General features: G+C 61.9%; 2 protein-coding genes across 6 annotated transcripts in view; one reads left to right on the forward strand and one right to left on the reverse strand.

The window, feature by feature from the left end:
• The window catches only part of JPH3 (junctophilin 3), a 73,547-nt gene extending 66,597 nt beyond the window's left edge, over positions 1 to 6,950 (forward strand). Inside the window, exon 5 of the mRNA XM_032324948.1 lies at positions 1,486 to 6,950. Within this exon, the coding sequence (XP_032180839.1) occupies positions 1,486 to 1,566 (81 nt within the window). The 3' untranslated portion in view covers positions 1,567 to 6,950. The remainder of the gene's footprint in view (positions 1 to 1,485) is intronic.
• A 3,000-nt stretch (positions 6,951 to 9,950) lies between these two features.
• Positions 9,951 to 24,374, reverse strand: part of KLHDC4 (kelch domain containing 4) — a 47,085-nt gene continuing 32,661 nt past the window's right edge. For all 5 annotated transcript variants that reach the window (XM_032324960.1, XM_032324961.1, XM_032324962.1 and 2 more), the window contains 7 exons: positions 21,804 to 21,896; positions 18,688 to 18,847; positions 14,023 to 14,098; positions 12,592 to 12,800; positions 11,708 to 12,110; positions 10,891 to 11,007; positions 9,951 to 10,705 (listed from right to left, as the gene is read on the reverse strand). In XM_032324960.1, coding sequence (XP_032180851.1) covers positions 10,683 to 10,705; positions 10,891 to 11,007; positions 11,708 to 12,110; positions 12,592 to 12,800; positions 14,023 to 14,098; positions 18,688 to 18,847; positions 21,804 to 21,896 — 1,081 coding nt within the window. In that variant the 3' untranslated portion in view covers positions 9,951 to 10,682. The remainder of the gene's footprint in view (positions 10,706 to 10,890; positions 11,008 to 11,707; positions 12,111 to 12,591; positions 12,801 to 14,022; positions 14,099 to 18,687; positions 18,848 to 21,803; positions 21,897 to 24,374) is intronic.

The raw sequence follows: 24,374 nt of genomic DNA on the forward strand, positions 1-24,374 counted from the left end.
CCTCCCCTGCCCTGGTGAGGAGACCTTGCCGTCCTTGGGTTCAAGAACGGTCCCGTGTCTTGGAGAAGAGCACGACGGTCAGCCCGAGCCACTGGGGCATGGGGCTGGGAACTGGCTCCGGACTGTTTGGTCCGGGCCACACCTCTCACTTGGGGGCCAGGCGCTGGGGTTCTCCACGAGGCCCACTCTCACGGGCAAGCTGGACAGAGCATAAAATTTGGTGAAGGCGTCCACACCGAGCGTCCCTCGCTCGCAGAGCTGCAGCCTCTCTGGCTCACGCACCTTGGGAGTTAGCCACATGGGGGCAGCCGGGCTCCAGGTCACCGGGGGCAGGGGGCTCATGGGTTCAGTCATGGGTCCTCGTATGTGCGTTTGCCTCCCATGGCAGGCAGTCTGGAGCTTAGAACAGAGGCCCCTAGGCTGGACTGTGGGGCCGGGTGAGCTCTCACACACAGGAGGGACCTTCTGGGACCCTTCAGCTGGAGGCTGCAAACCAGGAACAGACATCGCCGGCACCCCTGGCCCGACAGCCTCTCAGCCCCAGCCCGGGCTCACGCCCCTGCAGGCTCCATGCCGTAGCCTGTAGCACCCACCCACGAGGCCTAATTGCCTGCCCCTGGAGGGCCACACTCCTGCCCCACGGGGCACGCAGCACCCTGGCCACCTCTGGGACCCAGCAGTGTGGCCGGGCAGGGTCAGTGTCCACGCCTGTGCCCTGCAGGAGTGGCACCGTCCGGCAGGTCAGGGGCTTCCCCTGGAAACCACTGTGAGCATCTGGTGGGCGGGCCGGCTCCTCCGTGCTCCTGCTGCCCCGTGCCAGGTCCCACCAGAGCGCAGCCCTGAGTGCCCACTGGGGCAGATTAGCTTGCGCTCACAGCTCCGTGTCCTGTCCCAGCAGCCAGAAATGTGCACGCACGTGTGCACGGGGCACGTGTGGTCATGGTAGGAAGCTAGAAGATGGACACGGGTGGGAGACAGGGTCTGAGAAGGTTCGACCCGTGGCCTCCTTCCCTATATTGGTGCTCTAAGATGAAGCCCCGGGGCGGCGGGAAGCACCTGTATTTCCTCCACTGACCCCCGCCCCCGGGTGCAGCTCAGGGGCCTCTGCTCCCCTCAGCACGGAGGCTCCGAGGACAGCCAGCCCCAGGAGGGGTCGCTGCAGCCTCCGCTCCGGGGCCAGCAAAGGCTCGGCGGCAGCCCACGGCTGCACAGGGACAGCAAGAGGGGCACGAGAGCAGCGGACGGGACGCCTGTGCGAGGGCCTGGACGGCAGCAGGGCTGGGGCCTTTCTGGGTGGGCCACATCGGGAACCCCGGGGACCCTATTTTGTCCCAACCACAGAGGACACTTACTTAAGGTGACCCAGTGCTGGGAGGGGGTTCCAGGACCAGTCACTGGAGCCCGGGAAGCAAGAGGACCGGCTCCTGGGGGGGCGGGGGGCAGGCTGGGTGCGGGCTCACCTCTCCTGTCCCCCTCCCGCTGCAGGGCTCCGCCCCCATCCTCGTGGCCATGGTGATCTTGCTCAACATCGGAGTCGCCATTTTGTTTATTAACTTTTTCATCTGACGGGATGTCACGTTAGCAAAGACAACAGTTCGTGTACAAAGGGACGTGACCCACGACAACCGGGAAGGATCGCGACTCGGACGGCCCGACCACACCTTCTGAGTCTTTTCGCAGAACACGACTGGGTATTACTCACAGTTTGCCTTTTTTTCTGGGTAATGTTTTTTGGATTTTAGCCAAAATTCTTTGCTTGTATAACACGATGCTGTGTGGCATGGCAGAAGGAGGCCAGCACCCCGACCCTCCAGCTTGGTGTGGAAAGAAAGGGATCCCAGCAAACCAGTGGCCACAAACTAAGACGGCCACCGTCCCGCCGCCGTCACATCCCGCCGGGACGGGAAAAGGAGGCAGCCGGACGAAGACGCCTGCGCGTCCAGCTGTGCCCGGCAGATCGGGAAGCAGCTGCTGCGAGGCTGCGTGCGGGAAGCCTGCTACCTCTGCTTTTCCTCCGCGTCCTGGAAGAGCAAGCGAGTGACCCGGGTGGGCGCGCGGCGGGGAAGAGGGCGCGCCGACCCCCCACCCCGGCAGCAGCGGGGCCTCGGTCGGAATCTGTGCTGTGTACCTGAGCAAGCGGGGACCTGCCGCCCCTTCCCATCCCCACCCCTGCCCTCTGCTTCCTCTGGCCTTCACGGCGAGGCCAGCTGCCCACCAAGTCTGAAAGCAAAGTCCTAAAACTCCTGCCTCCGACCTGCCCCACCCCACCCCCGCCCCGACCCCCAGGAAGCAGGGTTGCGGAGGAGCCAGAGGGCAGGGAGCGCTGTGGGCTCACGGAGTGTGGCATCTGTACACGTGGCGTGCAGAAAGTGTGCCCAGGCCCCTTGTCCCCCTCAGACGTCATGGCAGTGACGCCATCCTTTCTCGCGGTCACTAAGCACACGGGTTCTCACGTCTCTGTCCTGTGCCGGCCGCCACTCCGCACCCCCAGATGTGCACACTCCTTCCAGAGGCCGGATTCATGCTCTGGAGCTGGTGTGGTCCCAGGACAGGAATGTGGGCGAAACCCAGTGGCTTAAAATTCCTGAGCAGTGGTGGCCCGTCCCCTCCCCGTCCCAACACCACGTTAACTGGTTTCAGTCAGTTCTGCCTTCTCGACCGGCATCGCTCCGTCCTCCAAATGAAAGAACAAGGTTCCGGAAGGTTTGGGCGCCCTGTGGTCCTAGCGCCGGAGCCAGCCCCGGCCCGTGGGTATGGACGTGTCTGTGGGGCACGGCCACGTCCATACGCAGGCCACCGCGCTCCCGCATGGGACGGTCCTGACCGTGAGCTTCCACAGCCGTCCTGGACACAGCCCGGCTATGGACTCTGCCTTGCTTTGCTTATGTCTAGCTGTTTCTCTGCTACCTTTCGAGCAGATTTCTTTACTACACTGCACTGGATTGCTATATTTTTAACCAGAAATAAACTCAAGATTAGAGCATGTTCCAGTTAAACCCAGCATCGTTTGTTCCGTCCCACATCCATGCCCCCTTCCCCTCACCTTGTTTAGTCGGGGGGTCTTTCCTGGGGGCCCGGGGCAGAGGAGAGTGAGGATCCGTTAAGAAATACGCGGCTGCTGACGTCGCTTCCTAACGGGAAATGACATCTTTTTGCACATCTTACCTTCCGTGCTTTCTGCTCAGACCCGAGGTGGACCAGAGACTCCGGCTCCTGGCGGCTCAGAGCCCTCCGTGCTGGGACGTGGGTCTGAGAGTTCTGTCTCTGCCTCTTGGCAAAGACTTCCATACATTCCGGGGACAGCAGGACACAAAACGGGGCCTGGAGCGGCAGGTTACACGCACACGCACGCACGCACATGCACGCGCGCTGGCCTGGGAGGAGCAGAGAAGCGCAAGCCGCCGCCCCGTGACGGCAGGAGTGATGTCATGACGAGGAGCTCGTGTCCCAGCACACACCGGCCCCGTGACCCCAGCCGTGACCCCACACGGCCCAGCCTTCCCTGCACACCCAGGGGGCTCCCCGTGGGTTCCACCCCAGCCATGATGTCCTGGGGCTGAGGGAATCCAGAAGCTGCTTCTTCCCTGGCTTCCCAACCGATTAGGACCAGGCAGCTTGGCAGTCCCGAGAGCTGCTGCTCGCCGGGCTGGCTTCTCCTCCCGGCCCAGAGCCTCCGGCTCCCCCAGCAGGTGCCGGTCCTCCCCGGGGCCAGGGAAGCTCCCCAGCTTCTCTCCCGTACGCTCCCGGAGGACGCGCACGCAGAGCTAGACCGGGCCCCACGGGCCCGTTGGGAAAGCACAGGCGAGCAGGTCAGGGCCGGCCCCCCGTAGCTCGAAGCGCCGACACGTTTTAATTACTCCCAGAGCAACCTGGCGAGAGTCCTTTTCTCCCGTGACAACGTCTTCCACACTCTAGATGTGAAAGCCGGAGGCAGAGAAACTGAGCGACCGGAGCCCCCGAGCCCAGGCCCATGGGGGGGTGGGGCAAACAGGTCCCCGGTCCATGCCCAGCTCCTGCCGCCGCCCCCTCCCCGGCTGGGAAACCTGCACCCACAGCTCACCCCAAAAGACCCGGGAAGCACACTGCCCTCCGGGTCCGCAGGCGCACTCGTCTGCGCGCACAAAGCACCTGCGGCGTTACCAGACGCCCGAGGAAACTTACAAGGCGGCTGTGCTTTCCGAACCCTGCTCAGTGCCAGTGACGTGCTTGGAACAATGTCAAGCACGCGGAAAGTCACCCACATGTCTAAGCTTCCCAACCGTTAGCACACGGGATTCCAAAGACACAAAGCAGGGAAGCAGCACAGGAGCCTAAGTGACCGGCAGGGAGGGGACGGCGGTGGGGGGAACTTCCGGTAGCCACAGAAGGACAATACCCGTTGCCAAAATCGCTGTCCCCAGAAGTCCACCATCACAGTTACGGCCGACAAGCTCGCGTCTGTCGAAATGACTGCAAGGGCTGTGTGCACACACACAACTGTAGGGTAATGGCTCCCTGCCACCTGACCAACCCAGACTCCCCGGCAACGCAGGAAGAACACGGGCAGGTCCCCGCAGCCCACAGCCACCCCTCGGGAACCGCGTCTGGTGCCCACACCAAGAGGGGTCGCAGAGGGCAGCCCCACATCCTGGTCCTAAAGGTGCTCCCTTTCCCTTTCAAGAGAATCCCTATTTGGACAACCCATTAAGTGGGGACAATCCTCCCCGCTTTAAGCCAAGGGACGTCACCGAAAGCCCCAGAGCAGGGACGAGACGCTACATACAGCCGGACGCAGACGAACATCTGGGCACTGAAGCAAAGTGGTTTCTTGCATGTTTCAGTTCAGGTGTTTTGACCACCTTTTCTCATCCCCCTCCTGATTCAGCACCAGTGTTGGGGTCCCCCTTGAGGCAGTCTCACTTGCACCCACGGGGGGACACGCTTCGGACGCCCGCGGTGCCTTCCTCCAGGAGCAGGGGCTCGCTGGAGGGCGCAGAAAGACACGGCTCACGGTCGAGGAGCGCCAGCCTCGGCGCGGATGAAGCTGACTTTCCTCGACTCCTGCAGGTCTTGTCTTCCGGTTTTTCTTGCCTTCGGTCTCAGAAACTTATCATAAAGGTGCCTACTAGATTTTCAGCCTCTAGTCCACAGCCGCACGTGCTGTCGGGCCCCCCACTCCACAGCCAGCACTGAGGAGCACGGACGTTTCGCGTTTCCGTGGTGTCCTGCCTCGGACAGGACTTGCCCAGGTCAGTCCAGCACAAACGAGAAGCAACAAGACCAGAATCCCAGATGAGAAATAGGAGTAGGGGTGATGGGCTCTCGGCAAACAAGGGGTCTTGTTAGTTTCCCCCTGCCCGGGCCCGGCCACGTGTCCCACGCTACTGCCAGCAACGACTCGGAGCGTGACCTGCCCCTGAGACCCGTTCCCAAGAAGTGTCGCTCACAGCCTTAAGAGCATCAGGAAAAAGTGCAGCTACCTGAGCTCCAAAACGGAAGAACGGCGCTGCATTTTTCCAGTCCAAAAGCTCTGGGAGCCAAGGGTCGCAGGCACTGAAAGCGTCTGAGGAAGGTTGGGGGGGGCGGCGCTGGGCACCTCAAAAAGCAACAGACAGAAGACACCAGCTCGCGTGCCCCTGGACGCGGAAGACCCCCAAGGACGGCTGCGCCTTCTCCCCAAGAGCACCCACCAAGGAGAAAGGGTGCCTCTGCATGAAACCCCAACACGGAGGTGCCTGAGATACAAAAGGGCAAACGCGTCATCGCAGCTTGTTCCTCGGCCTCCAAGAAGCAGGCGGCCCAGCCGCGAGCAGCCCAGGACCCGTCGGGGTGTGCGGCCGAGACCCCAGGCTTCGGGGACGGCCGGGAAGACGGAGAGCAGCACACTCACACCTACCTCACTTCGGTCTGCGCCCGCCGTCCCCCCCCCCACCGCACCCCCGGCACACAGCTCACTGCTGCGTCTGCGCGCGCCCGCCCCGGCTGGGCCGCCACTGCGCGGGGACACAGGGACGGAGCAGCCTGAACCCACGAAGGGCAGGAGGCCCCAAGGGGTGGCGGGACAGGTGCTGGCGGGGCCCCTGCCCCGGTGGTCCCTCGCACGCCTGCTACCAAGATAAGAGATGAGCAGGCTGCAGCGCCCCAGTCCCTTAAGATGAGAGTCACCGACAAGTCACAGAGGAAGGGCTTTCCACCACGAGGCCAACCGCGAGGCCAAGAGCACGAAGGGCGTCTCCCTCCCTGACACCGTCAGGCGCGGGGCAGCCCACACCACGCAGCCCAGTGCTCCTCAGCCAGCGGCACCCACGCCACCCGCCTGCGAAGGGCAGGAGAGCAGTCGGGGGGAGGGCTGCCCTCCAGTCACCCGGCGGGGCTTCCCCAAGGGGCGGGGTTCGGGGAGAAGACGGGTCTGGGCGCAGGCGGCGGGCATCCGCGGCTCATGCGTGGCCGGGGTCCCCCTGACTGCAGGGCCGACCCCGACAGCCGGACTCGGCTCACCTGCACCGCCCACCGCGCCCAGAGAAACGAGGCCCGCCGCAGCCCAGCAGTCCCAGCGGCCCTCACCGCGTGGGGGAGCGGCGCGTGCGCACCCGCCCTCCCTGACAGAGATGCCTTCCCGTGAATTCGAACCGCAGTCGGTCTCGGTCTGCATCTCCCTTTCCCACGCTTCCCCCCGGTGCATGTGACCGTTACTACCGTGCGATCGTTTGTGCATTGACAAAAAGGGAATGTCGACTGTGTTTTTGATTTTTCTGACCGATGAAGCAGCTAAGTATGTTACCTCGCTATTTTACCTTTTAGCCGGAAAATAGCTTCGTCACTCACAAAGTGAAAATTAAGACCTTCTCCTTCATGAATGTAACACTCGACGTCATACCGTTATTATGTATCTCGCTCTCTGAGAGCAAGGGACACTGTCAAGATTTACAGCACTTTTGCTCCTTTTAGTAATAAACGTCATCATGTGAAAACTCTGGGTCCCCTGCATTGTGTCATTATAGCCCAGGGTCTTCACTGAAGCCTCATCAAGCCCACATTTTCAGAGAAATGGAGTTCCTTCCCGGGGCAGAGCCCGTGTTGCCCCGACGGCAGCCCGGCAGCCTCGGTCCCCGGCGGAACGGCTCCAGGAGCCCAGCCCAAAGCGCACCCCCCACCCCGAGCCAGGGCCGCCAGCCGCACCCACTCCCCTCCACAGGCTCTTCTCCAAGGGCCTCACAGAACCTCTGTGCTCAACCTAGTTGGATCTCGCTTTTCCTGGGGGGGCCCCGCGAGAGCGTTCCCGTCTGAGGATCCCTCCCGGTCCAGAGCCCTGGCGCACGGCTGCTGAGCTCCACAAGCAGGTCTGGTCCAGAGGGTCCCACGCCCACTCAGCACGGGGAAACCAGGCCCAGCGCGGCCTGTGCCCACAGAGGCTCCTCAGGCCCCAATGGCTGATGTCCACGGCCACTGGCTGCGCGGGTCGCCGCCTTAGCTTCCCGCGGGACACCACGGTCAGACCGCTGGCGGAGGCCCAGGCCCCGCCTGAACGCAGCACTGCCAAGGCTCTTACGAAACAGAAGCGCAGATGCCGCTGCTGTGTACTCGCGAGCCGCCCGGGCCGGTAAGACAACATGGGCCTCTGGTGGCCGAGGCCTGCACACAGCCTTCCGATTCAGAGCACGCAGGAAAGCAGCGGTCACGAGAAAGCTCCTTCAGTGCTCAGGGAAGCAAGCAGTGGACGGCAGTGGGTTTCTAGATCACGCAAGCCAAAGGGAGTCACGTCCCCCAGGCCCCGTACTAGGGAACAGCTGCCCCTCCCCAGCCCCAGGCAACACTGTGTCACCTCCTCCTCACCACAACACACGTGGGGGAACTGGTTCCCAAGTGGGAGCCTCACTTGGGTCACCCGATTTAAACCCAGCCTTATGCCTGAACTCCCCTGGGTGGCAGCCTGAGGTCCCTTTGAGCCCCGGGGGACAGCCCTGACGAGACCATCTGTCACCAGCAGGCCCTGGCCAGCCTCTAGCCTCTCAGTGTGTCTCTATTGCCAGCTAGCCGCTGACTCCCCTCCTGTACAACTTCATAAAAAACCCAAAACGTGTCCAACTTCAATAAATACCACTCTTCCAGTCTTAGAGAGAAATGGAAAAACACTGAATGTAAGGACGTTTGTTCCATTCAAGCCGACCCCAGAAATCTCCCCCCTCTGGACAGCCCTTTGGAACCCGCCTTCCTGCAACATGAGCCGCCGCGGGGCTCGGCAGAAGTCTTCACACCCCAAACCCCCACGCCCCCCATGGAGCTCTGCTGGCATCCAAGACGGCACAGCCGGCGGAGGAGCACCGTGCGCGAGAGGCACAGACCCAGCAGCCGGGCCGCGGCACGGGGCTCACCAACAACTCAGCCAGCCGAGGAACAGACAAGACAGGGTGTAACCGCAGGGCCCTTGCTGACCCGGAACACAGCTGTTTCCAGCTGTTCTGGCGCCAGCAACACAGGGAATGGTGGCCCTGGGCTTCGTAGCGGCCACTCAAGCCCGTGGTGGCCATCAGGGCGTCCGGAACCTTCTGTGGGGCACAGCTGTCACCGACAGACAGCAGGGCAGGCGTGCGGGGTCCTGCTCCTGGGGGGCCCCTGCCATCCCAGAGCACACGGCCACCTCTCCGCCCGCCCTCTCCACACCTCGGGTGCGTCTGTCTGGAGTTCCAGTCTCGGCAATGCGGCAGCAGGGGCGGCTCCTTCTGCAGAAGCTTCTTTATTCATCCTGTCAGTCCACTCAAACTGAGTGTTCCCGCGATGACCCTACAGACGTGACGGCAGAAACAGAGACTTGTTTGTACACAGTTTCTTCAGCGGGGCTGGGACTTGTCTCTCGACTGGGCTGACTGAAAATCAGCCTCCTCCCTCAGACCTGCTCTATCCTAGAGAGGATCGGACACCCTGGTCTCTGACAACAGAACGCGGAGGCACAGCTGACAAGCTCTTCGAGGACCTCCCTGGAAAGCAGCCGCACAGCCGGGGCCGAGGGCCACATGTCAGGAGAGGGCACGGTGGGCGCCTGGAGGACCCGGGAGGTCCCGCACCCCAGGTCTGGCCTCCTAACAGCCGTGCCTGAGGGCCATCCAACAGGACTGCACCCCGCGTGTCCGAGGAAGACCCGGCCTGCTCCAGCTTCCAAGGGAAGGGGCACAGACACGTCCCTGGGGCCGGAGCGCTCAGCTTTTCCACCAAACCTGCCCCACATCGACTGGAAGGGTACTGTGCTGCCCAGCCCCTGGCCTGGCCTCTGCGACGGCCTGTGGCAGACGCTACAGCCAAGGGACAGCTTCCGATTTCTATCTGCTAAAAAGCCCCCCAGGCTCCGCTCCAGAGGCTTGCCAGTCTGATGGGCCAAGGTCCCACTGTCGAAGCTGCTGGGGCTGAGCAGGGGAGTGGGGGGGCAAGGGGCTCCTTCTGCAGCAGGTCAGCCCTCAGCCCTGCACGAACACCGTCGGGCCAGGCCCCACTCGGCCACAGGCGGCAGCGTCTAGGCAATGCGGGACGGCCCACCCCGGGGAGCGAAGAGGAGCCGGCCGTGTCACTAAAAACCAACAGTGCCACATTCTAGCCGCAGGGGACACTGAAGATGAAGAAAGGTGCCCGCTGGGACTCCAAGGCCCAACTTCTGACCCCAACCACACAATGAGAACCGGCCTCCAGCCACGCGGCCCGGAGCCCACCAGGGTGAACGTGCAGACGCCGGAGGCTGCCACCATGGTGACCCCGCGCTGCACGGTGCCGGACAGCACCACCACATGGAGACAGTGGAGTCCCGGAGCCCGGGCCTCCCGTCCTGCTGTCCCTCTACCCACGACAACTAGAGCCTGCGAGGGAAAGCGCGCAGGGCGGTTCGAGCGTCTCCTCCTGAAACCCACGGCGGGGCAGGTCTGCGGAGTCGGGGACGGTCCCTCCGAGGCCCGCGCACAGCCAGCGGCACAGAACACGCACAGCCGCCCGGCCAACACAACTTTATTTTGAAGCCCGGCGAGACACAGCGTGAAGGTGGCTGGGGGGCTGCCACCGACGACTTCCAGAAATCACAGCGGGGCCCGCAGGCCAACGACGCGGCCCCTCGTCTCACCGCAGGGAAACCACCCACCCCGCACCCCACCTTCTACCTCGTCTTCTAGGTGCTGCCTGCAGCGCGGGGGCCCCACCGGCACCCCCGGGGGCTGCACGGATCATCACCTCTGTCGCGGCTTCGCCCCAAGGCTGGCGTGCTGGCAATCACACCCAGTCTCAGTGACACTGAGGGGAAGGAACCGCATCTCGCTCAGGTTAACTCCAGGGGTCGTCGTGGGAGTCGTCACACAAAGCGTTTGCCACGGCGTGGGCGGCTCTCCTCTCGACGTGGGGCCCAGCGTCGTCCAGGGGGAGCTGCGCCCGCTACTGCTGGGGCCCGGGCAGGCCATGCGCAAGCTGCTCGGCGGGCAGCACCATGCGTGTGGGAGCAGCTCCGTGGGACAGGAGGGGACAGGAGGGGGCAGGAGGGGTCGGGAGCGGGCAGGAGGGAAACACATCGAGCCCAGGATGGAGGCTCGGGTCAGGCAGCTCCAGGGGCCCCCGCTCCCCGCGCGGCAGTGAGCACGGGAGCGCCCCGGGCACAGCCGTCTGCGGCGAGGGCACTCTCCGCTCCGTCCGAGACACCAGCGCGCCGCACTCCACACGGAAACGTCCTCTCACACTTAGGCGTCCCCTGAGAGCGCACCTAGGAAGCAAAACCAAACTTCACTGCAGCTGCAGTAAAGCACCAAAGTCTCTCGTTGCCAGTAAAAATCAGGACTGTGGGAGCCAAGCGACCTCTGAGGTCTGGGGCCGGCGTGGGGCACTTGGCTCTGGAGCGGCGCGGCCACGGGCCTCCGGCACCCCTCGCCGCACGCCCGCCACACTCACCCCCAGCCTCCGCGCCGCTGTCCTCGGCCTCGTCCTCGTCCCCGTCCCCGCCCTCGGCACTCTCGCCCTCACTGCTGTCCTCTTCGGAGTCTGTGTCCTCCAGCCACTCCTGAGCTCCTGGAAAGCAAGAGCGCACGTTCCGAGCGTCAGCGCGGTGGGGCCGCCTGCTCACGGGACTCGGTGTGGACGCAGCTGAGCCCCGGCACCGCCACATGCTCGGAGGAAACGCGTTGTCTTTCGGCGTCCGAGCGGAGGTGGGTGAAGGAGACGGACCGGCAAAGACATGAGACCGCGTCGACTTCTCTCCCGCTCCCCGGCTCTAGCCTGGTCTTGCGGGAAGACGGAGGAGTCTCAGAGCCATCGAGTAACTTTCCCCAAAAGTGTGAATTTTAATTTTATTCCTAGTCTCCAGCCTTAAAGAAAGGAGCAGCGGCTTGCGTCCAGCAGCTGCCTGTGTAGGACGTGGAGGTGAGGGTCGGAGCAGTACGGACCGGAGCAGGGGCAGCCTGGAGGCTCCCCCATGTCACAGCTGGGAGGCGGCTATCCTCGGACCAGGGGCTCCGGGAGGTCTGTGTTCCTACATCGCCTCTCGGAGCAGCGCCAGGACAGACTTGAGGCTCCTCGCAGTGCTGGAACCGGCGGCCCACCCGCTTCCGCCCCCAGGACACGGTGACTGGGGCCCAACGAGGGGAGGGGCAGGTGGGCTCAGTGGCACAGGGCAGATGGGGGGGGGCTGCTTGCAGGCAGAAGTGGCAGAGGCGCTGTGACAGGGTCCCCAGCCCACCATGAGGAGGTGCGTCCCTCCGCCCTGGCTCACCTGGATCCATCTCCACCAAAGCCGTCCACTCCTGCATCTTGTGCAGGTCCAGGCAATACAGGTCGCCAAGCGTGACCTGGCGGTCACCTGCCTCGAACATGCCCCCGTAGAGGTAGAGCCGCCCGTGCTTCACGGCCAGCATGGCGTTCGAGCGGGGGCTCGGCCCCACCACGGGGCCACCGGCGTTGTCGGGGCTGTCCTCCTCGTCAGACGGCGGCCGTCCAGCCGAGCCCGGGGCAGCCAACGTCTGTCTGATGGTGACCACAGTCCCATCCTCTGTGACCACCTCTCTGACCACCTCCACGGGCCCCTGGGCTCCAGCCCCACCACACTCCTGCTTGTCAGCACTTTCGGGCTCTGTGGTTTTGCCCCGCCTACGTTTCCTCTTCTCTGACTTAGGTCCCTGTTGATAAAAAGCAAGGCCATGTGTTTTACCCACAGACAGCAGGGAGCAGGCAGCGTCCTCAAGTCCCAAGGTGGGCTAGGCCACACCGGAGAAGCCCCTGCTGCGGTTCAGCCTGGGGGCCCGCAGCCCCCGACCGGGTGTGGCCCCGAGAGAAAGGCAGAGAGGCCCAGGCGTCCAGACAGTGGCCGCACGTCTACGGGGTCTGCTGCAGAGGCTCTGCAACCAGTGAGTCCCTGCTGGAGTGGGCCGCCGACCCCATCCACTCATCTAGACCTGAAGCCCCAGGGGGACCCCACTGCGGGCACGGCCCCCGGGGCCCCACTGTGGCGTGGACGGACGGAGGACCCACGGGGCCCCACACACCGTGGGACCCGAGAGGCCTTGGCAACCCGAAGCCTCGCCAGAAGAACCGGCCGACACGACGGAGGGAAAACAGGTGTGGCCCTGCACGGGGTGCGCGCCCCGGGCCCGGCTCTACCTTCAGCTGCCCTGCAAACCAGCGGTTCTTGGCGGCGTCGTAGAAGTGCAGGTCATTGAGAAAGTCCCCCTCCAGGCTCTCCTCCTCCTCCTCGTCACAGACACCCCCGAAGAGCAGCGTCTGATGGTTTGGGGTCACGGCCACCGCGAAGCCAGACCTCGGAGTGGGCTTGGCCCCCACAGGATTAATCCGGGTCCATGTCCACTTGCCTGTTGGAGGAGAGGGAACGCGGGGTTAGGGGGAGCTGCCGCAGGCGCAGCCGGGATCGCCCGACCTCAGTGACTGGGACGGCAGAAACGCAGAACCGCAGGCAAAACGACACCAGTTCACTCGTGCGGAGCCCTCCGCGGAGACAACACAGTTCATCACGCCCCAGGGTTTCACCTGCTCCTGCGCGCACTGCGCAGTATTCCCGCGTGCTCTCCGAGGCCCCCCAGCCGAGCACGCCCCAGTGGGGGCTCCGAGGCCAGGCCGGAGCGAGACGGGCAGGCCGCGCTGACGGAGAGCCTCGCGCAGCGCCATGCCCTGCCTGGGGGGGGCCGCGGACCCGAGGTAGCTGCTCCGCGCAGGAGCCTCAGAACCACAGGCTCCCCTGCAGGCAACACGCTCACTCTCAGCACGTGCCCGGTGAACGTGGCACCCCACGCTGGCGGTCCAGGGCCTGCCGCCCGGGTGCACAAGCTGAGCCCGTGGGCTCCGGGGCTGGTGCCTCAAACATAGTCCGGTTCCAGCTCTGGCTCCCAGATGTGCACACCAGGCAGGTTTCTCCTCGGCTCCAAACCTTGGTGCCCAGGGGAAAAGGCAGATGTCCTCCTTGGCCACTGCAGGGCAGCGGCGCTGGCTGCCTGCGAAGCGCCCGGCTTCACGGAGTCAGGGCAGAAGGGAAGGAGAGACCCTGTGCCTTGCCGGCCCCGGGGCAGACCCAGGACCAGCCGCACCACCAGGGTCCGGCGCAGCCGGCTCACCCCAAGACTCACAGACAGGCCACTACCGGACTTTTGAGCTTTAGAAAGCAAACATGGGGGCCAGTGGCCCACGAGAACCATGCCCAGATCCCACATCCTGGCACCCCTGCTCTTGAGTGAGGACGAGCCAGGAACCGGCAGACAGGAGATGGTTTCCCCCGGCTCTGAGGGGAGCTCCTGGGTCCGTGCTGCTCGCGCTGGCTCGCGCTGGCCGTCCCCAATATCCGAGGGGAGACACACCGGGGTGGTCCCCACCACGCGGACACCTGGGGTTATTCACGGAGCCCCCGGCCTGCTCAGGCAAGGACTCGCCCGTGACTCGGCACAGTGTGCGGGGCTCGCCGCCACCCCCAGGCCCCCAGTGCCCCCTCCCCGGGGCAGGTGGGCTCTCGGATCTCTGCCCTGCTTCCGGGAGGAGCCCGGAGGCCCACGCCCATGGCCCACGCCCACAGCCCAGCGCCTGCACCTTCTCTTCCATCCTCGGGCTGCAAGAGGAACATATCTGAATGCTGGGTGCCTCTGTCCACATCCTTCTTGACTCTCTGCAAGAGAAACAGGGAGCCGTGTGAGGACCGGCCGGGTGCTACCTCCGGCGCCCCGCACAGCCCCCTCAAGCTCACGGTCTGGCTTCCTGTCGGGGTGCGGCGGGGATACCTCCAGAGCCTTCCTTTGGACCAGCCCCCCAAAATATCGGACCCACAACCAGTTCAATTCTGACCTCATTGAGATTATGATAAAAAAACGCTGTATGATTTACTGACCAAGAACGGACTCTGCTACAAACTCACTGTTCTTAACCAGCACCGTCACGGCAGGGACACTCCAGCGCGCTCTCGCGGGAGCGTCTGTGGCTCTGCAGCGACCCTGTTGTAGTGTAGGTGGAGGGGCCCTTCCTCCAAGGCCACTGGAAAGTTCCATCGCAGTTCCCGCGTGTCCCCCACACCACCATCTTTCAATCCACGTGCTCAGGCTTCCCCGCAAAATCACACACACCGTCCAGCCAGCCAGTCACGACCATTTCACAACTTTCCTGAGCATCTCCAACAACGGAACCAAGGCTTCTCAGCCCCGTCGGCCACGCGGCCCCAGGAAGCCCCGGCTCCAGCGGCCGTCCGGAGCGGAGGGCGGCAGCTCGCCTGCGCCGCTCTCCCGTCTCCCCACACACCCCTGCCGCCCAGCTCCCGCGGCACCGCCGCTCAGCCGACTGGTTTATCCACTCGGTCGTCGGCCTGTAGTCAGACAGACTCACGGGTTTTTACGTCACACTCTGAGCTGTGATCAAAGCTGCTTTCCTTATCTTTGCTGCTTCAACTGCTCCGGCTTTGGCCACTGGAAATCCTTTTAGGGGCTCCTGTGTCCATCCGACGTGCCCCCTTATGCGGGTTTCCGGCGAGCCCTTCCGTGGGCAAGGACAGCACAAGACCCTCCAGCCTCATCCCTACATTTTTTGACCCAGTCCTACAATCAGCCATTTCCCCAAGGAGCCCCGGGTCCTCTCATTGAGATGGTCAGAAACCAAGATCTGGGTACCGGGAGTGTTGCTGCGGCTCCACACCCCCCCAACTTCTCCAACTTCTCCACCAAATGCAAGATAAGATCAGGAGACACACGAACGTCTTCTCGCAAACACAGGTGTGCATGTACTACAGCAGGGAGAAGCTGGTTTCCTTCTGGAAAACAAAGCCACGATCCAACTGTCCACAGATGAGACATGTGACCTGACCAGCCTAAACCCAGGGAGTCGGATCAGCCGTGCATAGGAACCGGCCCACGTCTCCGGAAAGGGGAACTGGGGGGGCCTATCTGGTGCTCCTTCCAGACACATGTGCAGAATTCAAGTGAGGCAACGTCTGCACACCAGCTACTCAGACAAGACGTTCCTTCTCTCAAGCCGGGCTGCGTGGCAGGAGGGGCTATCGTTTCACACCAAAAGGCCCGGCACCTGCAGGAGCAGAATTCACACGCAGAGGCCCCGCCCGCCGGGGGGACCCGGAAGGAGCTCAGGGACTACTCCACCTGGGGTAGAGACACACGCCAGAGCTGGGCCGCAGCCCCTGCACTGCCGCACCTGCTGACCTGTGTGCCGTTCGGCTGCCGGCAGTGGTCAGAACCTGCTCCATGCTGCACCGATTAAACACCTCCTCCCCGGGCCCACCAGCCAGATCCCTCCCTGAGAAGGGTGATGCCACGAGCCCGGGGCCACGGCTCTGGGGCAGGCTGGCAAACAGGCCAGGGCCTCTGGCTGGAGGCAGATGCGTCGTACACCTTCGGACCAGAGTGCACCGGCACCGGGGCTGCCCGCCCCACCAGCTCCCCAATTCCTCCCGTAGAACAGCTTGTCCCCAGAGGGTGGGGAGAGGGTCCACACGGTGCCTGCAACCAGGTCGAGTCAAACCATGTGAAAAGGACCACGTGGGAGAAGCACCTTCAAGGAACCCGTGTTCCCAGGGCCACAGTCTCCTCAGCACACCCTGACCGGGGCCTTCAGAGACAAAGGAAGACCCCACATGCCCTTGGGAGAAGGTGCTCCCGCAGCTCCCAGGAAGAAGAGGTGCACGGCGGGGCAGGGAGGCCCACAGCCTCATTGTTCCCACCCTGACGGCAGAGAACCAGCACGGAACCACCCACAGAAACGACCCCGTGTGCCAGAGCTATCCTCCCCAACGGCAGGGAGAGCGACTCCAAAAGCACAAACGCCTGGCTCACCGGTCTGACACGGGGCAGAAGGCCCTGCCCCCCTCTAAGCAGCCAGTGTTGCCAGCCGGCCACCTCAGCATCTAGGCACTGGGAGGTCCTTTACAAAGTCAGCGCCATCGCATCCCGGCTCCCCCGGATGCGCAACAGCAGAGAGCTCTCGACGGCCATCCGGGGACGGCTGCGGTGCTCAGGTGGCCGCCCGAGGGGCAGGAGACCACTCCGACGCCGTCTCTCCCACCGCGCAAGTCCAGACCCTGCTCCGCCAGCCGCCCCAAACTGCTTCCAGGGCATCTGTGCCGGACGCTGTGTCAGGCGTGCGGCTGTCCGCTCACGCACCGCCATGGTGCGCGACGGCGCCTGCCCTGGGTGGGGACTCGGGACAGGAAGGAGCACTCCGCCAGTGCAGGCTCCGGGACCCAGGCGCGTGTTCCAGTCGGGGCTCAGGCAGCCGCCGCCCACCCGGAATGACTCTCGTATTCCACAGGAGCCAGAACTGTCTTCCCCGGCTGTGATCAATGCCACGGAGCCAAACAGAAAAGTTTTCCCCTGGGATGCCAACACCAGAGGCCTGGCGCAAGTGACCTCTGAGGGAAGGGCCGCGGCGGGTCCACAGCGCTGCTGGCGCCGCTAGCTGGAGAGAGCAGCTGCTGCGAAGCCCTGCTGGGAGCAGGCAGCATGGCCCTTCCAAGGGTCATGAGCATCACGAGATTCCCTTCTGCATCCCACTCCGGCGACAGCAAAGCACACAATGTAGGCACAAGCTCCCGGCAAAAACAACCTGTTTCCTGGGCCTCCCGTCAAACACCTGGCTGAGGCCAGAAAACCAACCTAGGCCCTCTTTTCAGAACAAAGGCTGACCACTTCCTGAGTGGCAGAGCCGTGACTCAGTGGGGCGAGGCGGGGGGGAAGCAGGCAGAAGCGGGACGCTACCCCACTGCGGGACAGACTCCTTGCCTACGCCATCCCGACCACCCACAGGTGACCTGCTCGGCCCCCAAGTCAGAGGGCCCATTCCATCGTGTGGGAAATGAAATTTAAAACCACAGTGAGACACCACACATCCACCAGAACGGCCAAGAACAAAAAAGACTGGCAGCGTCACGCGTGGCCAAGGATATGGGCGACCGGTGCAGAAAAGGCTGCGACACGCTCCACCCTGTGACCCCAGCAGTCCCACTCCTGGGTATTTTCCCAAGAAACCAGACGGCAGAGCCACACGTGACCTGCACAGGAACGCTCAGAGCAGCAGTGTTCCTAATGGGCAAAAGCTGGAAACAGCCCAGTGGCCACCAACAGAGAGCCGGGAAACTGCCGTGGTGGAACCTGCTTGGCACGAAGCAGCGAGGAACTCCACGTGCGACAGGGTCGGGCCTCAAGAGCACATTGAAGGAAGCAGGTCTTCCTCCACCGAGCACATCTGCCAGAAGTCCCAGACCAGACACGTCGAGGACAAGGGGGGACAAAGCAGACCCCAGCACCTGCCTCTGGGCAGGGAAAGGCACCGCAGAAGAGCGTTCCCCAGCCCCCACCCGCTCGCCTCTGTGACCAGCAGGTACACACTTAAAACGTGTGCATCACGGCAGAGAAACCACACATTCAAAATGGGACTTGGAGTGGTGCCTGACGGGCTCAGCCAGAGGGACATGCGCCTCTCGATCTCGGGGTCACGAGTGCGAGCCCCGACAGATGCAGAGAGAATATAAAATAAATAAGTTACACAAACTTGAACGCTGACCCCCATGCGCTACTACGCACGCTCCGGCATTCGGGGGAAGGGCCTGATGCTGCACTTTCCCCCGAAACAGGCCCAGAAAGATGACGGCGGACGCTGTGAGCGGCTCCAGGACGCGAGGACAGCAGAGCGCTAACTACAGAAGGGTCTGGGTGGGCGGGCGTCAAGCGCTCACTAATTCTTTTAAGTCACTTTGCACTAGAGACATTTTCAAACTCTAAAGACTAAGAAAAAGCCCGCACTGAGACACCGGCTCGGCCCTCTGGGGCTCCGAGGCACGTGCCAGCGGGGCGGGGCTGCGGGCAGGCACAGATGCCGGGTGGGGGGCACGTCCCCGAGGGGAATGCAGGGGCGCTCACGCCAGCCCACCTGCACTGCCCGCACTGGCAGCTCTACCGCCACAGTTGCCGGACCGCGGTAGCTGGTGTCTGGGGCTCAGCATGAAGAGCCCCCGCACCCCGCAAAGGGAATCCTGCACACTGTGGCAAGCCGGCCATATGCATCACAACACCGTGTGGCTTCATACGGCTGAAGGAGTCTCCGCACATTCCCAGGGGAACAGGGGAACACTGCATCCACTTCCACTTCAACAGAAAGTGATTCTAATAAACCAATTCACAATCCTATCTGGAAGTTTCCATTCCTGGTGGCAGTGAACAAGGCCAGAGAGGAGCTCCTGGCTCCTGCCCGCCGCATCCTTACCTGTTTCGAGTAGCCCCCGTAGATGACAATGCTGCCCTGAGGGGTGACGGACATCTGGCAGCCCGATCGAGGCGTGGGCCCAGCCCCCGATGGGGACAGTTTGCTCCACGTGAACGTGTCCAGGTTAAAGGCATACACGTCGTTGTAGTAGATGTAATCTCTGGTGACGACACAGGGACACAAACAAGGAGGTGGGGACATTAGAAAGTGACTCTGATTCAGACTAAAGGTAAATTTTCGGCCATTTGTAGTAAGTTACCAGTTTCATTAAATCCACACAAAGGGACCCTGGGCATGTGTGAGTTTGCATCTGGGAACTAGAGATAATGCTAACCTAGGGAAACACGGTAATTTGCCTAGAGCTGAAAGCCTTTTTAGCCTGAAAGTTATACCAAATTTCCTTACAAAGTTTACAAAATCTCAATACTGCAAGTCATTACATTAGGTTACCATGCGTGTACTTCTAAGTTCAGGACTTACGAGCCAAGTGCATACTCAGGAAGGAGACACTCCGAGCTGGGCTAGAGCCGGGTGGAGACCCCGAGTCGGGCTGAGCACTCCTGAAACCGGCGTGCCTACAGGCCCGTGCCCGGAGCCCAGCAGCTGGGGAGCAGTAAGGGGGCCCTGCCGCTGTGCCCTGCCTAGCGCTCCTGGGACTTTAGTGGCAAAGGACTTGAGCGCAGACAGGACCGTGAGCAGGAGCTCGTGCAGGGGAAAGCCGCGGCTCAAGGATGCGGTGTTCTGGCGTCCTGTCACGGACAGCCACGGGCAAAGCCGAGACCCTGGGTCAGAAAGACACGAGAAGATGCCAGGAGTTGCTCTCCAGGTGCTCAGGACAGCCAGGCCCTCAGTGGGAAGCCGTCCCCCAGTGTGAGCAACTGTGTCTCTCCGACTGCAGCGGTCCGCAGCCAGCGTGTGGAAGGGCAGCCGGGAGAGGCCTGCCGGCGAGAGACCGGTGTCCTCTGCCGCACACAGCACGGGGCACAGGCCGCCACCTGGCCGGTCCCCTCCTGACGGGCACCCACGGAAACACACCTCTGTGGGACGGCTTTTCGTGCATGGGGGAACATGGAGGCTCAGAGTTCTGGGAGGGCATCACTAGATTCTACTGTTTGCGCAGATTTCGCACTGCAGGTGTTCAGTAAGAAACTATCCTGGGGGCACCTGGGGGCTCAGCGGGTTGGGCGTCTGCCTTCTGCTCAGGTCACAATCCCAGTGTCCTGGGATCAGGGCCCGCAGCAGGCTCCTTGCTCAGCGGGGAGCTGCTTCTCTCTCTCCCTGCTCGTGCTTTCGCTCTCTCTCTCAAATAAATTTTTTTTAAAAAAATTCTATTCTACACATAAATATCAACTGTTCTTCAGTTTTTAAAAGCCAAACTAACTTGTTTCATATGGAAAGTGACTGCACAGGTAGCTTTTCTGGTTTCTTTGCCTTTTCCTGTGTGTAATGTAAGTACTTCGTGAACAATTTTAAGCAAGGTAACAGACTGTAATAGTTTGGAAACAGTTCTGATTTGGAAAATGTTGCACATTACAACCATTACAGACCTTGATCCACTGTCTAACCTGTGAGCTCCCAGTCCAAGGGCCTGTGCTGGTCCCACCATCTTGCACTCAAGAGGTGAACTAACGTACCAACACACTCACAGACCCCGTGTGTGTGTGTGTGTGACAAATAATTCCTTGTTTAAAAAAGAAAATATCAAGAATAAATCATAAATGACAATCCCTTAAGTATAAACTTTTACCAACAGCCCAGGCTCTCTCATCCAACACAGCAATACGCCCTGCACACCGGCGGGGGCGGAGGGGGGGGCACTCTTCAGTGGAGGCCACACCCCACTAGGCAGCGGGGGGCCCGGCTTCCCCACCTCGGACATGGGGTCTCGAGCTGCTCCAACACAGCGTGGGCTCTGAGACTCAATCTTGAAGCATGATTACACCCACGTTACACCCTGAAGGACACAAAATCGCTCCTGTTGAACTTGAATTATGTTTTTAAAATCCCCTCCAAAGCTTTTAAGAATTTATGTCCCCTTTCCTCAAGTAATAAGACACGTTCACTCACGAAGACAAACTGCAGCTCTAACCGAGCCCCACCCCCACCCCCACCCCTCAACCGAGAGCGGGCGCTGGGGAAGCGACAGCGCGAGACCCTAGCGCAGACCCCCAGCTCCACACCAACGTCCAGTGAACGGGTCAGGAGCCGGACGCTGTCCGGAAAGAGCGAGTGAGAGAAATGGGAGGGGGCCGGGATGGGTCATCAACGAACGACTCTGCTGCCTGTTACGGGGTCAGGAGAGGGAAGTGTGGAACATGGCCACCGGGAGAGACCCCTGACCGCCCTCCCCCATGTGGGACCTGGTCAGAGGCAAAGCACACACAGGGGCCTTCGCCAGGCAAGACAGCCTCGCCGTGTTACACAGAGCAGCACGGCATGATGGTGGTGACAGAATAGGGACCTGTCATGTCCTGCTTCTCTGGACTCAACTCGGGACCTTTGAGAGGCGACGGGGAGGACGACAGGCTCCCAGCAACCGGAGCGCCTGGCCGGACATGAGCACACACGGAACACACAATCACAGCGGCTCGTGCCAACACGGCCACACACAGGCACGCGGGAGGCCCCTCTTCAGACAGCACTGCTCTCGCCACGGTCCCCAACACAGACAAGTTCAATTTTAGCCCAGAGGCTCTCAGAGTGGGGTCCCCCAGCCAGCAGCACCAGCAGCACCCACGTTTGCTGAAAGGCAGATTCTCAGACCCCATCCCTAGCAAGTCAGAAAGCAGAGGGCGGGACCCGGCAACCAGACTTTCCACAAGTCCTCCGGGCGAGTCTGTACCAGGGTAAAGGTGGAAAATCTCGAGTTACCAGGATCGGCCATATCACTTCCAGGTCTCAGTGTAAAACAAGGATGCAGAGCCGCCGCTCAGCACTGCGGACTTCGAGACACTGAGAGCAGAGCGCGGGGGCTGCCGCTTCGCTGCGTATCCACGGAGCCGGCTCCGGTGTTCGGCACGGGCAGCGCCTCCCGTGCGTGTTCCAAGTGGTTCTTCCCACAAAAATTCCGCTCCTTACCGTCCCAGGAAAGACAGATCTCTCCGGTTGGTACCAACCTTGTACTCTCATGGAAGCCACCAAAGAGGACTAACTGCCTCTTCCAGGCCACCATCCGATGTCCGCTCCGGCCGGAAGGGCCTCCCGATGATCTGGAATGGGAAGAAAGAGACCACTTTTTACCCCGAGTTCTGTTCCCGAGCACTGACCGAGAACCGTCTAACTTGACCACAGGTAACCCAGACCGAGTCTACTAGCTCCTGCAACCGTGGAGAACCAAACAGGAGACCGTCTCCATGACCTTGGAGTAAAGACACCTGAGCGCAAACAGGGCCTTACAGAAACTGGACTCGGTTAAAACCGAAAACCTCAGCTCTTCAAAATAAACCATCGCAGAATCAAACGACAGGAGACGGAAAGTGGGGGGCGATTTCTGCACTCACCTGACCCATGCTTGCACCCAGAATACGTAAAAGAGCCCTTGCATGTTCTGAGTAAGATAAACCCAGTACGGTTACAGGCAAAGGCAGGACAGAAGGCTGGGACGAAAACAGGAAAGGACACGCGAACGGCCGACAAGGACAGCAAGAGACGGTCACCTGCTCCGCCCTCAGTCGTTGCAAGCGAAAGCCCAAAGCACAGTGTGGTCCCTACCCAGGCCACTAGCAGCCAAAACCCAACGACAGGCTCAAGTTCTCCTAAAGCCACGGGCCGAGAGCTGGCTCGTCCACACAGCGCGGCGGCAGGGGCAAGGTGGCACGACCACCGCGACTGTTCCTTACACCGTGAGACGTGCTGGCATATGACCTGGCCATGGGATGCCAGATCCTCACTCAGCTCTGGAAACACAAGTGCGTACAAAGACCTACACACACATCGAGAGAAGCTTTACTCCTGTCGAACACCGGAAGCGGCCAAGATGTGCCTCGATGAGGGAGTGCATCGAGCGTGGTGCATTCACTACAGCGGACTACTTCTCGGCAACGGAGGAGGACGGTGCCCTGAGACATGCCACATGGGCAGGTCTCAGACACACCACACCCAGCCGAAGAGCCAGCAGCCGAAGAGCGCGTACTGTGGGATTCCGTGCTCAGGAGAATCTTGTTTTATTAATATTCTGCTTCTGTATCTGGCACACGGAATGAGAGAGCACAAGCAGGCAGAGCAGCAGGCAGAGGCAGAGGGAGAAGCAGGCTCCCCGCTGAGCCGGGAGCCAGACGCCGGGCTCCAGCCCCGGACCCCGAGATCATGACCTGACCCGAAGGCGGATGCTTCACTGACTGGGCCACTCAGGCGCCCCTAGGAGGTTCTTAAAAAGGCAAAAATCCATCCCTGGTGATGAGAGTAGCTGCCTAGGGCCAAAGAGCACAAGCGGACTGACGGCAAGTGGGCAGGAGAGAACTTTCCGGACAGATGCACACCTCATCTGTCCCGAGCACGGCGGTGGTTAGACAGGTCTGTGCATTAGCAGAAACTCCTCTCTAACCGTCCAGCTAAAAGGCCGTCATTTCACTGAATGTGATTTTATCTCAATAAACCCAACATAAAAATACATGGGATAAAGAACCCAAAGAAGGGACCTCTGAGCTCTGGTCTGGCATCAAAGGACTTGGAAGTCACCACTCGATCCCAGCAAGCGGGAAGCTGAACAGACTGAAAGTCGGCCACTCTTCCTGACTCACGCACAGGTCGAACTGCGGGCCCCGAAGTAAAGGCCGACAGGTGAGCACAGGAGGCTTCTGGAAGCAGAAGCTAGCGGGCGGACGCTGTCAGGAAAACCTGCACTGGACAGACACACTGCAGGAGGCTCAGTGCGGCCACATGTGGAGTGGGACGCTCCAGGGGGCCCCGGTCACAGGGCCTCCGTACTGGGAGACTTACCCGAGGGGCTCCATCGCCCTCCCACAGAAGTGCCACCAAACAATCCGCTCGTGCCTCCGGCAGCGGCAGGGCACAGGGGCAGGAGCGTTCTGAGAAGCGCCCGAGCATTCTGTACCCTCAGGGCCAAGCAGCGACCCAGGGCCCTCCACGGGTTGCAGTGGTACCAGAGGCGCACGGACCCGAGGAAGAGAGACGGTGGGCTCCCGCTCCGTCTGGGCATGCGGCCCACCTACGAAGGGAGGAGAGAAAGCGAGAGGCCCTGGGAGTTCTAGGAGGGAGCCGAGCCCTCCTCCCAGGACACGCACCAGCCCGCTCACACGCCTCCTCCCGGCCAGCAATTCCAGCCCGCGAGCGAGGGGACGCGTACGAGGCGCAGCAAAAGGCAAAAATCTGCCCGCAGGTTCAGAGCAAGCACCAGAAGCAGACAGGCAGGGATCTTAAAGCAACTGTGATGAACACGTTTAGGGCTGTGACAGTAACGCAGACGGCATGCAGGGACAGGCGGGCAATGAAAGCGGCGAGACGGAAAGCCTAAGAAAGAACCAGAAAGCAATACGAGAGATCAAACGACTAACAGAAACGCAGGCTGCCCAGAACGGCTCCAACAGGCTTGCGAGCAGGCGCGACACAGCTAAGAACCCCAGAGCCAGAGGATACAGCAAGGAAAAGCTGGGAAACCCCAAACCAAGGGGAACCAAGACGGAAAAAACCGAGGACAATACCCCAGGGCCGAGGGGCGATTACGCTCC

The sequence above is a fragment of the Mustela erminea genome, chromosome 19 (assembly GCF_009829155.1).
Source record: "Mustela erminea isolate mMusErm1 chromosome 19, mMusErm1.Pri, whole genome shotgun sequence".
Taxonomy (NCBI): Eukaryota; Metazoa; Chordata; class Mammalia; order Carnivora; family Mustelidae; genus Mustela; species Mustela erminea.